Source organism: Staurois parvus, unplaced genomic scaffold (assembly GCF_062004578.1).
Source record: "Staurois parvus isolate SC_StPar_1 unplaced genomic scaffold, SC_StPar_1.0 ptg001134l, whole genome shotgun sequence".
NCBI lineage: Eukaryota > Metazoa > Chordata > Amphibia > Anura > Ranidae > Staurois > Staurois parvus.
This window is the reverse complement of record NW_028318930.1, coordinates 877,453-893,666: the sequence shown is the minus strand read 5'-3', so window position 1 is coordinate 893,666 and position 16,214 is coordinate 877,453. Positions and strand designations below refer to the sequence as shown.

Below are 16,214 nucleotides of genomic sequence, written 5' to 3'. Positions count from 1 at the left end.
GGTGTAGATGGAGACGAGAAGGGGCCCGAGGACAGAGCTTTGAGGGACCCCAACAGAGAGGGGGGAGTGAGGGGGAGGTGGTAGCATTATATGTAATGCTAAAAGAGCATTGTGACAGGTAGGATGAGAGCCAGGAGAGAGCAGAATCTCTGAGGCCGAGGGAATGTAGTTTTTTTGAGTAGGAGGGGGTGGTCGACAGATGCATCTATAGCGGTTTTGTGGAGCTGTGCAATCCCGTGTCCCCCTGTGCTGCGCAACCCTGTTGTGAAACCCACTCTAACTTCTACTGTGCAACCCTGCATCCCCCTTCAACTGTACTGCAGACACGCTCAGACTGCAAGCCATAGATAATGTGATTTTCTTTCCTGCGACTAGGGACGCACCCATACCAATTTTTTTTTTTTTTACTGAGGGTACGAGTACTGATACTTTTTATTTTGTTTTACTCATGGATACCAATACCTGCTGGCAATTGTTTTGTTCACACTTCCGCTGTCAGTTGGGGATCTCCGCTGACAGCATGATCGGTTGTTAAGGACCTGACAGCCACACTCCCTAACCACTTCTGCTCTCACACCTGTTCACCCCTTATGGACTACAACAATGTTTACATTTCTGCTATGGACCTGTTTATTCGGCAATGACTCAAGATAACAATGTAGTACATGCATTGTTTTTTTAAAGGACAAACAAGGCTTTCTTGTCGTGATTATTGTCTTGCAAAAAAACCCCAAACAATTAAAAAAAAAAATGCGCAGTGTTAGTTTAAAAAATAGTGTTACTGCACATAAACAGTGTGCATTTTATCTTGTAACTTATCCTGTTTAAAATTACGCTAAAATTATGATTCTGGTACAAAGCATTGAAAAGTTATTCACAAATTACAAATTAATGTTTTTAATGCTGCACTTTTTTCAATGTGAAAACATGTAAATATGCTAAAGGTGTAAAAATAAGAACAAAGCAAACAAAACCAAAATTGTAATTATTCTTAGTTTATAAAATAGAAATGAACAAAAAAAGCACACAGGAAAATTAAATGGAGAATAAGGAGTTAATTAGGGCTGATTAGAGAAAATTAAGTGTTAATAAGTGGTTAAACAGAGGAACATATAATTAGGCTCCATGCACACTGGGCGTTTTAATAACACTGGTAACATTAGCTGTGTAAAGTCACATTTTCAGTGTTTTTAGCATTTTTGCATTAGCGTTTAGCAGTGTTTTGCCGCTTTTTTTTTTTTTTTTTTTAAACCAAAATATTAAAAAATTGTTTTGCTCCAAAAAAGTCCAAAAATGCCAAGTTGGCCACGATTTACTGTGTTTTTAAAGCTAAAAAAACTCCTCTAGGAAACCCACTAGTTCTGGGGGGGGCGGGGGGGGGTTCCAGCCAACAAACGCTGATTACAGTCTATGTGTGCATGGACACATAGGATAACATGCTGAGGAGTTTAATTTGTAGAAAAAAAAAAGTCAAAAGCCAAAAACAACAGCTGTAAAAACGTCCAGTGTGTATGAGGACTTGAAAAGAAAACAAATTTTTTTTACTTGACAAGTTGCTGTAATTAACTTCAAGTTTATCCCTTTGATCTGTAGATGAATAAACAAAGCTACAAAATGAAACAATTTTTTTTTTGGACAGCTCCAATTTGTTTAGCAAGGGAACCTGACTTATAGCTGTAGGAGTCATCCGTTGTTAAGGACTCAGAGGCCCTAATTGCCGCTTTTTTAAATTTACATTTCATCTGTCAGCAGGGGAATCCCACTGACAGCTGAAAGAACCAAGCCTGAAGGTATGGAAATGGAAATGCTTAGTATCAGCACCGATACCGGCATCGGTGCAACCCTACTTGCAACCATGGTTGCAGAAAAGAAAACCGCTCAATTACCCCATCAACAGTGTGTTGATGGGGGAAGCCCTCCCACAGCTCTTTAGTGTTCCTACAGTGGGGAGCTTTTCCTGTTTGAAGAACAAAATTACTGCTGGCGGAGATCCGATCCATCTATGGTGAGCTTTTGACAAGCTGACAAATCACTAAAGCCATCCTGACCCCCCTACAGTCGAACTCCCCTCACCTGATCACAGATGAGCCCTCCATGCAGTGCTGCTGGCCGGCTTTCCCTCCTCCCCCTCCTGCCAACTGCAGCTGCCTAGGAGAGGCTGTGTTTACCCGCACTCAGATGAACAGGTGTTCCATGCATCCCTGTGCAGGCAGTCCCATTGATGTTAACTGGGATGTAGAAACCGCACAAAAACAGCTGCTGCTCCTAATTTCACATCCATGTGGGTCCGGGTGTGTGTCCCTGAGTTCAGGGCCATGCACCCACACAGATGTCAGATTTGGAGCAGTGGCTGTTTACATACAGCCTGTACATCTCAATTGACATGAAAGGGACTTCCTACGTGGGGATGCATGGAACACATGGACATCCCCATGCGGGTAAACACAGGCCTACATGGGCATACACTTTAGTACACCCCATGTGAATGAGGCCTTAGCAGGCACAAATACAACTTCGCTTACAAAATTCCTGCTAATAATGATTTTAGTCTATTTTTAATGAAAATAGCAATAAACATTATTACACAACTATTGTATAGCCCAAAAACTCAGTAGCACATTTGTTTTTTATTCTACAGGTCATGTGCTTTCAGAAAATGTATGGTTGGGAGGGGTCTTTTAAAAACTCTAAAAGCTGTAAGGGAAAAATATAAAAAGAAAAAAAAAAAAAAGAAACAGCAAAAATGGTCTGGCTACCTGAGTTTAAAAGTGGAGCACAGGGCCTAGCAGCGAAAGGGTTCAAATACAGTGACTTTAAAGTCAAAGATCAAGACATGTCCTTAGCAGCCTGTGGTTTTCCTGGTGATTCTGATACTACATTGTCCTAGCTTCCTTCATTTTCCTACTCCTTGCCTGCACAAAATAAAATATAAAATGCTGAAGTAAATAAAGACCAACTTGGTCAATTAGCCATCCCATTTTATTTACATATATACCAAGATTACACACATTTAATTATGGTGAGATGCTCTAATTGCAGCCATCAATTAACGCTTAGAAATGCATGCATAATTCTGACTGAGGATCAAGAGCTAACTACATCACTTTAATTAAATGTACTAAAAATAATTTGCTGGGGAAATGTAAAACATGAAGGCCATCTGCTGGCTCATGAGTGGAATTACTATTTCCTTGTGAACAGCTTCAGGACTCCACTGCAGAAATAGAATGCTGTGCATTACTACACTGTACAATAAATACAACATGTAAGTGTGCAGAAGAGATTAAAAAACAAATGCTAAAAACGCATATGCCAAATCTAGATCCACTCCGATGTGTGCTGATGACATTGATCCCCAAATACTGACTTGCTGAAGAGTAAGATCATTTTCATTAGATCCATGAAATAGCATTTAAACTCACTTAATAAAGCAATTTTTTTTAGCTCTGGTTATTATTCTATGTGCTAAACCACATCCATCTAGTACTTAACAGAGAATTTCATGTATATCAATTTGATTACCACTACATTACTTACTGTTCAGAAAATTAATAAGTTGATTATAATAGCAAAGGCAACACAAAAATATTAGAAAGTGGAACTCTGACCAAAAATGGATTCTTTTAGAATGGTTTCAGATATTTATGGCAGTCTCTGCCACCATTGGGAAACTGTCCATCAACATCCAGTCCTGGTGATTCATCAACAGGATAGCAATTGGGGATAAATCTTCCCTACAGGGACAGAAAGATCAATAAACATTACAAATGTCCTAACCCAATGCTTGCATTTAAGTTTTGTCTGGAGTTTAAAAAAAAATGCTCTCCGTTTGTGCAGTTATCCCATGGACAGCTTCCTTTAGATGTAGAAATGGGCAAAATATTTTTAAAGGAAATCTGTCATGGAGGGGAACATGGAGGCTGCCAATACTGACCTTTTACTCTAAAAATGCTACTTGCCTGGCTGTGCCAACACCTTTAATTTAGAAACTACTTTAAATCCGCCCTATATCAGTTTTACTGCTACAGGGTGGCACTCCTGTGCAAAATCACGTATTTATGACTTAAAAGCGATACCAAAGGTTTAAGTTAAAAGACAAATCTCTATATTTACCCGCTCTGTGCAGTGGTTTGCACAGAGTAGCCCCGATCCTCTCCTCGGATACCCTGCCAGTGCTCCTGGCTCCTCCTTCCTGTTGGGTGCCCCATAGCAAGCAGTTTGCAATGGGGGCATCTGAGCAGGCGAATTCCTGAGCTGCGGCTCCGAGTGTCCATGCATACATGGAACCACAGCTCAGCCCCGCCCCCTCTGTTTCCTCATCGGCTCACTGGCTGTGACTGACAGCAGCATGAGTCAATAGCTCCCGCTACTTTCTCAAGCAATAAGAAGGCAGAGACCTGTGACAGTCGAGGTTCTCGTGCACATTGCTGGATCGCGATGAGGCTCAGGTAAGTATTAGGGGGGCTAGAGGGATTGCTGAACATAGGGTTTTTATCTTCATGCATACAATACATGAATGTAAAAACCTTGAGCCTTTACAACCACTTTACCTGTCCCTGGTAAGGGACTCAAAACTTCTAAAAAAAAATAATAATAAAATAATAAAATAAGTAATAGCACCCTGCATAATTCCCTCATGGAATGTTTTCTTTATTACAGGCCAATTATTATTCGAACATAACCCTTGTGATGGATGGATTTTGTTGGCTGAATCCTGGTAAGCTCAAGGAGGAAATTTTTCTCCTCTGTAAACAGTTGGCACGGAATTCTACTACCAGTGCCATTGAAGAATATGATTTGCTGCACTAGCTAAGTTGGACAAAGATCTATTAACACTGCTCAAAAAAATTAAAGGAACATTTTGAAAACACATTAGCTCTCAATAGGGAAAAATATCATGCTGGATAGCTATACTGATATAGACTGGGTAATGTGTTAGGAATGCAAGGATGCCTCATAGTTTGATGGAAATGAAAATGATCAACCTACAGAGGACTGACACCCCAAAAATCAAAGTGAAAAAATGATGCAGCAGGCTAACCCATTTCGCTGAAATTTCATTGCAGCAACTCAAAATGATACTTCGTAGTTTTTATAGCCCCCACATGCTTGTATGCATGCCTGACAACATCGGGGCATGCTCCTAATGTGAAGATGAATGGTGTCCTGGGGTATTTCCTCCCAGATATGGACTAGGGCATCATTGAGCTCCTGGACAGTCTGAGGTGCAACCTGGTGGCGTCGGATGGACCGAAACATGATATCCCAGAGGTGTTCTATTGGATTTAAGTCAGGCGAGCATGAGGCCATTCAATGGTATCAATGCCTTCATCCTCCAGGAACTGCCTGCATACTCTTGCCACATGAGGCCAGGCATTGTCGTGCACCAGGAAGAACCCAGGATCCACTGCACCAGTGTAGGGTCTGACAATGGGTCCAAGGATTTCATCCCCATACCTAATGGAAGTCAGGGTGCCATTGTCTTGTTGAGGTCTGTGCGTCCCTCCATGGATATGCCTCCCCAGACCATCACTGACACACCACCAAAACGGTCATGACGAACGAGGTTACCGGCAGCATAACGTGCTCCTCAACTTCTCCAGACCATTTCACATTGGTCACATGTGCTTAGGGTGAACCTGCTCTCATCTGTGAAAAGCACAGGACGCCAGTGGCGGACCTGCCAATTCTTGTGTTCAATGGCAAATGAAAATCGAGCTCTATGGTGCCGGGCAGTGAGCACAGGGCCCACTAGAGGACGTCAGGCCTTCAGGCCACCCTCCTGAAGTCTGTTTCTGATTGTTTGGTCAGAGACATACACACCAGTGAATGCTCATCCTGTTCCTCCTTGCACAAAGGAGTAGATACAGGTCCTGCTGATAGGTTAAGGACCTTCTACAGCCCTGTCCAGCTCTCAGAGTAACTGCCTGGCTCCTGGAATCTCCTCTATGCTCTTGAGACCTTCTGGCAATGGCACATATTGATGTGCCATCCTGGAGGCGTTGGAGTGCCTGTGCAACCTCTGTAGGTTCCAGATATCGCCTCTTGCTACCAGTAGTGACACTGACCCTAGCCAAATACAAAACTTGCGAAAAACAGTCAGAAAAGATGGGGAAAACTGTCAGTTGCCTCCACCTGTATAATCACTGTTTTGGGGGTTGTCTCATTGTTGCCCATCTAGTGCATCTGTTAATCAGTTTCAGCTGGTTTGGTGTTAATGAAATTAACAACCCCCTCTGCTACTGAACTGACCAGATCAATATACCAGGATTTAAATTGACTTGATGCTATACTCCGATTAAAAAGTGTTCCTTTAATTTTTTTGAGCAGTGTATATACATTAGATGTGTATGCCCCTAGTGTCTTGAAAACCCTCTTGCTAACCTGCCTCTTCCCATTTTCATGGTGTCATGGCTATTGGGACTCTCTTCACTGACCCTCTCTGTGCAGAAAGCAGCACCCTTAGATCTGTGAATGTATAGAAGGGGAAGAGGTGATGGCTAGCCAAGGAAGGAAACATCAGGGACAGTGCTGGCCCCAGAAATCTACAATGGACAGTCCTGAGGCCTAGCAATAGGTGACTATGCAATTTACCCATTTGTGAATGAAGATCAAATTTTAGGTGTGTGTATTTATATGTGCAGCAGTTCTGGTTTATTGAGAAGGGATGTTGTGTATGGCTATAATATTTGTTGCTACAGCATTTTAACAGTTTTAAGCTGTGTTTAGTTTCTTCCAACATGCATGATATAGGGCTCATTCACATGGACAACACTGCATGCATGTAAATGTTTTGCAATGTTTACATTCATATCAGCACAGTGTACAGTGGTCCTTCTGGCCACTGCTTCTGCTCAAGGCCTATAAGTACTGTAAATGTCAACAATGTGTAGGTCAGCTGCTTTGATTACACACCATCAATAGTTACAGGTCAGCCGAATGAGTTATTAATTCTGTAATATGTGGGAGGAGCTAGTGCTCCTTGTATATATTACACTTAATGTCCTTATTTCCCCTTCCGTTACACCCAGCCTTCAGAACAGAACGTACGGGACATTGGAGGTAGAGCCAGAATGTTTTTTGTGTGTTGCAGTTCTCCATCAGGTTTACTTAACTGCTGCTGGGAGGAGCCATATCTGCCTATGTAGTATTTGATTGGCCCTGGACAAGCAAATTCTTCACCAATAGAAATGGCTCTTTCCACCAGCCTTCAGAGCGGACCTGATGGGAAATGGGGAGGCAGAACCAGAACGGTTTCAGTGTTTTGCAGGTCCCCATTATGTCCATCATAGCAGACCTGATGGGATACTGACTGCGTGTGTAATTTTATAGGTATTGGTGGCAGGATTGGCATCCTTTGTTAACAGGACGCAGGCAGCAGTAGCTGTTTATGTCTTCACATCTAGCTGAGCAGTGGTAGTGGCCAATAGAGGCCATTTCCATTGTTGGGCTGTAAGCATGCAAACGCTGCTCAAAAGTTACCAGTGTACAGCATACAGTATGCAGGAGCTGCCAGCAAGGTCCTGCACTGAAAACGTTGCACCGTGTGAATGAAACCACATGTTTAAAAACAGTGTATAATATTCTGCTACATGTCAAATGATGTAATCTCTTTATACAGGTCAGAGTTAATGCAATGCAAACACATAAAATGTGTGGTAAACTAATTTCAATAGCATCGAAGATATCTCAAATACAAGCCATTTTCCATGGAAGCATGCTGTTTGATGTGCATCATGTAACCAAACAGACTATAGAGTGTAATTAAAATCCTTTTAGGTACAAGTCCAAAAATACTGCTTTAAATAGTAGACACACCGTGTTTAAGCATTTAAAAGGATTCTGACAGCTCTTCATTCAGTGTATAGCAGTTAAAGATTTTAGGCTGACATCCCAAAAGCAAAAAGACACTGGCAACCCGGAATATTCTTTTGGTTACTCTTTATTGGCTACAGGACATGAATACAGTAAGAAAATGCAAATGCGACTCAGCTATACAGACTTCTTCATAGCATGCTATGAGGAAGGCTGTATAGCCAAAACATGTTAGAATTTTCTTACTATATTCATGTCCTGTAGCCAATAAAGAGTAAGCAGAAGCGCATACCAGGTTGCCAGCTTATTTTTGCTTTTGGGATGTCAGCCTAAAATCTTTATCCGCTATTCACTGAATGAAGAGCGGTCAGAATCCTTCTAAATGCTTAAACACGCTGTGTCTGTTTGAAGCAGTAGAACCGCACTGCATTCCTGTGCAAATCACGTGATTTGTGTGCGGTGCAATTGGAGCCATACATTTTGTATGGGTCAAAACGCACCGTGCCAAAAAAGGTGCAGTACCCTTTTTTGGGTGTGCACTAGAATTGGATTGCATGGGTATTCACACCTATACGATCCGATTCTGCACATCGCACCGCGTTTTGCGGACCGAATTCGGGGTGTTAACTTAATATACACACCCGCATAAGTTTGCATGAACAGGGTGCAATTCTGATGCGGAATTCACACGGAAAATGCTGCGATTTCCACACCGCATCAGTGTGAACCCAGCCTGAGAATTCAGCAGTTGTCAGGGCTATTTAATGTTTTAAAATATAAATTCAGTACAGCAGTAGAACAGAGTGACTCTTCTCTAAAGCCTGCCAAAGACTGATGGAAATTTTGATCCATCTATGGGCAGGCTGGCTGTACTGAAGTTGATCGGTACAAAATGGTCTTTTATTCTTATTTGATCTATACCCGCTTGCAGTGATCTTTGTATTCTAAGGGCTGGGAAACCTCCCACAATCAGAATACAAAAGCTCTGCGGGGAGTCCTCAATCAACACCAACTGTGTTGATGAGGGAATCAAGCAATTTCCTTTCTTGCTACCTGTGATTGCAGGAAAGAAAATTGGTTGCTGTTTGGCCAGCTTAAAGCTGGCTATGCACTAGTAAATTAATTTTAGAGTGAATGCTTGTTTGTATATTCGATGAATGGACAGATGCTGTTCAAAAGTAATTCAAAATTTTGTTTGCATTTAACATTCAGTTTTGGAAAAAATGCAATTTCATGAATGAAACGTCGATTTGACCCACTAACAATTAGATAATTGAACAAGCGTTCTTAAAATGAAAATTCTACTAGATTATAGCCAGCTTTAGCAACATCGTATGTAGCAGTGAACTGCTGTGACAAATATGCCTTTCAAGGCAAAAACAAACATCACTGGGAGTAAATTGTTTTCCAAAACTACTTTTCCTTTCGGTCTTTGCATACCCCCATATACTTTAATGTTTGTTTACCTCAAATTTTCCCTTAATAATCTTCACCCATTCACATTTTCATCAACAAATATGTAGAACCTGTGGCTGGTGAAAGGAAAGAGGAAAGATTCATCTGACCTCCTCAACCTGCTGATCAGTATTCACCCAAGAAAGAGTATAATTAAAATTATAATATTAATACTTACATTTACCCATGTGTTTTAATTTATCCCTAAATAAGGCATCTTCAGATATAACATTATTAGAATCACAGCAACTAGACACAGCCTGGAATTCCTCTGCTGAAAAAGAACAGAAAAGGGTTCATTCAATTTTAATCACAGGACAATGAAATAGCTTTAAGTGGTAAACTGAATCTAGCGCAATGATAACAGCAAACAGTTTTTGGATTATTGTACCGAGTAATGGCTACAAAAAAATTTATTAAAAATGTTATGTTTTATCACACAGAAGAAAAAATAACTGGATTTTGCTTAAGAATTCAATATTGTACCGCTTAAATATTTAATTTCCAAAATATCTATTGATGTTGAAGGAAGTTTATGTACAGAGATGTTGAATTTATATCGTCAGAGACATTTAGTTCCGGGCGCTGGTCAGGTAGTTTTTTTTTTTTTAAATTAACCCTTAACCCTGCTGTGGGCAAGCAGCAGGGCTCACCTGTCAGATGAAAACATTTGAACAGCCGTGCTACCACCCGATTGCTTTCACACAGCCAACAGTTCCAGCCTCCGCTCCCCTCCCCCCATATGAACCTCCCCCCACCCACTATGTCTCCCAGGCTCCACTTGCCCATCTGCAGGCCCCGGACCAGTTTACCGCCATCAGCAAGAGGGGAAGGAGGAAAGCAGACACGTCCACTCCCCTTCTTGTCCTGACCCAGAAGTGACGTCACTTCCGGGTCCCCGTTGACAGAATGTAATGCACTGCATTACATTCAGTGGAGTACAAGGGGGGACACGCAGGGTCTTTTAGACCTTGGAGATCACCAAAAATCACCACAAAGGGGACTTTTAATCCCCTTTGTGATGAAAAAATAAATTTGAGGGCCCCCCCCCCCCACCCCCACATATACGCACGTACAAACATAAAAGCATGTGCTGGGGCGTCGACACATGAAAACGTTGACTACGATACACGTTACATATCGCCGCGCATGCCAGAATGAGAGCAATAATTCTAGCATGAGACATCCTCCATAACACTATACTGACGACTTATAAGGGGCTTTAAAAGTGTCGCCTACAGAGAATATAGGGTACTATAGATTTGGGGGTCCTTGCAGTTCATAGCAATTTCATGTAATAAGCTGCAGCTAACAAAGCTAGCAGAATACTTGTTTGCATTTAAAAGGAGATACATTTTTGAGATTAAGCAATAGAATTATATCCCTTCACAAAACACTGGTTCAGCCTCATCTTAAATAAAGCTTTGGTCACCAATTCACAAAATGTCCTTAACTAGAAAGTTCAGAGAAGGGTAAAAAGTAATAAGCAGGCTGGAAGCCTGAGAAACAAGCTAAGAGAAACAATTGCAAAGATTACACATACTCACTCTGGAGACCAGGAACTTTAAGGATAAGTTCACCTTTGGGAACATGTTACATGTTCCACCCATTTTTAGGGTGGAACTTGTAACATGTTCCTGATCCTGCGGCCGCCCCTCCCTGTGATAAAAGTATGGGGAGAAATTTCCCGTACTAGCTGTCAGTTTTCAAAAATAGCACGGCACAGTGTTCTGTGAATGAATGGACTACAACCCGACAAGACTTAGGGGCTGTCTGGTTGTAATCCTCAATTAACTACCGTGGCACTGTGAGCACTGTGGTAGTTCACCGAGTCTTCCTGTCAGCAAGTATCGGCTTACCCATGGGCGATGTAATAGCAAGTAGTAAAAAAAAAAAAAAATGCATTACATGAATGGTCCCGGTTATATAGCAAGCGTTTTGGATGTTACAGGACTTATTGTATGTACAGTGCTCAGCATAAATGAGTACACCCCTTTTGAAAAGTAAGATTTGAATCAATATCTCAAAGAACAATTTCCAAAATTTTGACAAAACTGAGTTTTACAGAATATATGTTTAGCTCATTACATGAAAGTAAGGTTCCTAATTAATAAATACAAAATCTCACTTTTACTCAAATTAAATTGATACAAACATGAATACACCCCAAAACAAAAACTACTACATCTAGTATTTTGTATGACCTCAATGATTTGTAAGGACAGCACCAAGTCTTTTAGGCATGGAATTAACAATTTGGTGATATATTGCAACATCTATCTTTTTCCATTCCTCAAGAATGACCTGTTTTACAGCCTGGGTGCTGGATGAAGAGTGATGTTCAACTTGTCTCTTCAGAATTCCCCATAGGTGTTCAATTGGGTTCAAATCAGGTGACATACAATACTTGGCCACTGATTCATTTTCACCCTGTTCTTCAGAAATGCAACAGTGGCCTTAGATGTGTGTTTTGCATTATTGTCATGTTGGAAAACTGCACGACGACCAAGGACACAGAGTGATGGCAACATCTTCTCTTTCAAGACAGAGCAGTACATCTGTGACTTAATGATACCATCAATTAAATGCAGCTCCCCCGACACCAGCAGCACTCATGCAGCCCCACAGAAGGACACTGCCACCACCATGTTTCACTGTAGGCACCATGCATTTTTCTTTGTACTCCACACCTTTGCAATGCCATACAGTTTTGAAGCCATGAATTCCAAAAACATTTATCTTGGTCTCATCACCCCAGAGTCCCAGTTGTATTCTTTTCAGCATGGGTCCTGGAAAATTCTAGGCAGGCTTTTTTGCGCATGGACTTGAGAAGAGGTTTCCTTCGAGGATGACACCCATGGATAGCATTCTTCTGCAGTGTACACCGTATTGTGTCATAGGAAACAATCACCCCAGTTTGGCTTTCTACTTCTTAAGCTAACTGCAGGGAACTTGCATGGCAAATTTCTTCAACCTTTCTCATCAGAATATGCTCCTGTTGAGGTGTTAACTTCTGTGGACGGCCTGGACGTCTCTGTGAAATGGTTGCAGTTCCATCTTTGTTAATTTTTTATATCACTTTTGCTGCAGTATTCTGACTAATAAGTAAAGTTTTGCTTATCTTCACCTTTCTTATGTAAAAAAATGAATTTCTTTCTCAGGCCTTGTGACATTCTCTTCCATGTGGTGCCATTACTGACAGCATTAAGCAACACCCTTTTATAATCATCTGTCTGCTGGACACTGGTTTAATGAATAATTAGACTGGCCTGTAATTGAATTCCAATTGAATTGCAATTTTGTTGGTTAAAATTTTGCTTTGCTCCCAAGACTTTCATTGGGGTGTATTCATTTTTGCACCATGGTCTTCAATTAATTTGTTAAGAAAAATACTTTGTGTGTGCAAACAAACCTTTTTTGTAAACAATGGCCTGCATTTGTGGGAGTATTTTGTAGTATAGTGTCTCATAGAAAATGTTAATTCTGAAAGGTAAAATTAAAGTTTTTCTGACAAATCGGTTGGGGTGCACACATTTATGCTGAACACTGTACATCACTGACTTAAACTAAATTGAAATTTTGATGTAAAAATTAACAAAGCCTTGATTAAAATGCCATTTTAGTTTTAGTTGTATTTTAGACATCTGAATGGTTTTAGTTTTAGTTGTATTTTAATCAACTAAAATCTCCAGTACTTTTTCGGCAAGCTTTATTGGCTGAAAGATGCAGGCTCCAGCGCTCTGCCTGCTGAATTTTGAAACAATACCCTGCAAACACCAAAAGAGGAACTTCTCCGTCGGATTCGTGTGTCTGGATGCGACGTGGTGAGTGTTTTCCTCCCCAGCAGTTAGCAGTGCTTAGCACCATGGAAAATGTGCTTAGCACTTGTGCCCCATCTTTATTTGCAGCCTGGCTATACAGCCAATACAGTTTACAGTTTTGTTTTTTTTATTATATTTTAAAGCAGAACTATACTCACCTCTGGTCCAGGGATGTGACGTCCCACTGTTCCCTGCCCTGCAGCTGGCATGTTCAGGTGGCCAGCCGGCCGGCTTCCAGGTCTCTATCGGCAGCCGCTGTCATTAGCTGGGCAGGGATGATGTCACTCCTGTGCATGTGTGGGATTTCAGTCAGATTCGGCATTCCCGAATTTGTACAATGAGCATGTGCGGCTCAGTGTACAGGAGCCGACAGGCAGGTAAGCAACTTTAATGCAGAGAGACAAGCTTAGTTTTTTAGACAAAGCTGGTCTCTTCTGCCTTAAAATTCCTGTCCACCATTTTTTACCTAAAAGGTCCACTTTAAAGTTGCACTTCTGGTTGTCAAAAAGAAATATTTTAGTTTATGAAACTTGCTTTTATTTATAAAGATATTACATATCACAATGGCTAAATCTGTGTCTGTAGTGCATGTTCAAACCTTCATACCATAAATAACAACATGTTATTAGATTTTTACTCCAGAAGTATATAATGAGTTTGGAAATTCTAGAGAAATGCTTAAAATTATGCATTACAATTTAACCCACTAGATTTTAGTTGACTAAAATGTACTGGAGATTTTAGTCGACTAACTGAAGATTGGAATTGATTTTCGTTATAGTTTTCGGCAATTGATGTAATTCTAATGTTATTTTTGTTTAGTTTTCAGCAATGAAAACATGCAGCTGACGAAAATATTTTCGGTGACAAAATTAAACCTGATGTACATATTAAAAAGCCACGATTTTCACAAAAAGACAATACATGAGACAAAAGCATATGCATTAATGTATATAATGTTGCATAGGATATGGAAAAAATTATGAAAAAAGTGTATTGGCCCTGCACAATATAAACATATGGTTCAAGATTCAAGACTGTATATTGGCTTTGTGCAAATATTACTTTCCGAACCTTAATTACAGTAGCATTTGGTGACTAATGTTTTTACTGTGTAAATATCACAGAGAACCAAAGCTGCAGAAAACATATTGATTTTTTATTATCTTGTGTCCTTACCTGATAGTGAAGGGCAAAAGCTGAAATCACCACTTGCCGACACACTGCTAGACTTTGTTTTTTTAGACTCATATTTCAAACGATCTAGCAAACGGGAAAAAAACAAAAAAAAACTTGTTTTATCTTTTGTGCACACATAGCATTAATTAATTCTTCATCAAATGTTTACAATTTGCTAGAGCTGTAATGTGCTAAAAATTAAACAGGGTTTTCCATTTTCTAGAAAAGTGGGCTTCTGCTTCAAACTTTTTGTTAACAATACAGTAGAAGTGTACCGATCCTGCTGTTTGCTTTTAATGTGGATATATACTTATTAATTGTACAACTGAATACCTACAACTTTTCAGATATAAAGGTTTCAAGCGAAGGCAAGGCTCCATAAATCTTAACCCTCCTCCTTGGCATTTCTGGCCTTGTTCATCAAAAGTGGGTATCTTATACATGGTGCAAACAATAGTGCCCAACCCTCTTCATTTCTCCAACTCTGTTCAGTTCTCACACCTTATTCAACAAAAATTTCTTATTCTTAAGTATTCATTTCTAAAATTGTATAACATTTAGAAAATTCATAGCTAGCTATGCTGAGGTTAGACCAGTACATTGTAAATTCTGATTGCATTTGATCTGCATGTAAAGTGACCTTGTCACAATAGTGTTACATATGAAACAGAGTCAACTCTGCAAAAAAAATTAGGAATGTACTCTCCTTTAAGGCGACCTGTGTTTTGAAACTCTGCCGCTTCTCTGCTCTTAATACGATGCAGCTATTTAACGGGTTGGGATGAGTTGAATACCTGCTGCTCCACACCCGCTTGTACATCCTATAGGGACATACAAGCCAGCGGGAAAAACTGCTAGGTCTGGTACGAGGAGCAAATTATTCACAAACCCAAAGTGTGGAATACTGGCAGCGGCTGAAGGGCAGTGAACCAGCAGCTGGAGAGGTACATATAGTGCCTCTTTTTTTTACTGGTTGGTGATCCTGTGGTGACAGGGTAACTTTAAAAGTAAGCACATTGGATCAACCTTTCATACCAATTCCACCAATGTTTCCCATGATGCCTAGAAAAATGTGACATGTGAGTGCTTCTTAGCACTTAGAAGCATGAAATCTCTTAAAGAAAACAACTCATGCATTTAAATGTCATGAGCTTTTAAAAGTTACAGTATCAAAACAACTTAGACTTCCTGAGAGAGAAGAATGTGCGTTGAACGTACTATATGAAATTTCGCACAACTATTTATCAGGTTGTATTATTAGTCGATTACACACGGGATGATTTAATTATTGATTGGAAAGTGTGCATTAGGCCTGCCCTCAAGTAATTCTTCCCAGGAAACAATTTGTTGGCCATTTCCTGATAAAAGAAACCACAGCCCATTGAAAAGCCGCATTGAAAAAGCCAATCCTCGGCTGAGCTTCATGTAATGCAATACGTGTAAAACCACCAACAAGCAGTTTCTTCTAATGCACAGCTTACACAGCAACTATAGTTTAAAAACTAAAAATGGAACATAGATGCTATGAAAGAGAAAAAGTTCACTGCTCCTTCATGGTCATCTAATACTATAAACACATCACTTAATACTGGACAAGTTTCAAAACTACAGTCATTAAAAATGCTTGCATGTAGAGATGAGTGTTATTCACCATTTTTCTGTGCAGGGCCAAGTCAGAAAGTAGCAATGCAACCCACAATTTAGTTACACAGTTAGGACTCATTCACACATGTGGCGGCCTTTTAATGCTACCCCTCTCAAAAGCACTCTGTTGTCAATTGCTTTTCAAAGACTGTTTGCAGATGGTGAGGAAGAGATCCATAAGGTCCATAAAAGACATGGATGAGCGTGTTTGGGGTAGAGGAACTTACTGGCCTGCACAGAGTCCTGACCTCAACCTGCTAGAACACCTTTTGGATGAATGAGAGTGGAGACTGCGAGCCA

General features: G+C 40.4%; 1 protein-coding gene across 1 annotated transcript in view; it reads right to left on the bottom strand.

Annotated features, from left to right (window-relative positions):
* Nucleotides 1-16,214, bottom strand: part of CUEDC1 (CUE domain containing 1) — a 146,577-nt gene that overhangs the window by 19,504 nt on the left and 110,859 nt on the right. The window contains exons 7-8 of the mRNA XM_089659171.1: nt 14,271-14,354; nt 9,449-9,544 (exon numbers count right to left, since the gene is read on the bottom strand). Of these exons, the coding sequence (XP_089515297.1) occupies nt 9,449-9,544; nt 14,271-14,354 (180 nt within the window). The remainder of the gene's footprint in view (nt 1-9,448; nt 9,545-14,270; nt 14,355-16,214) is intronic.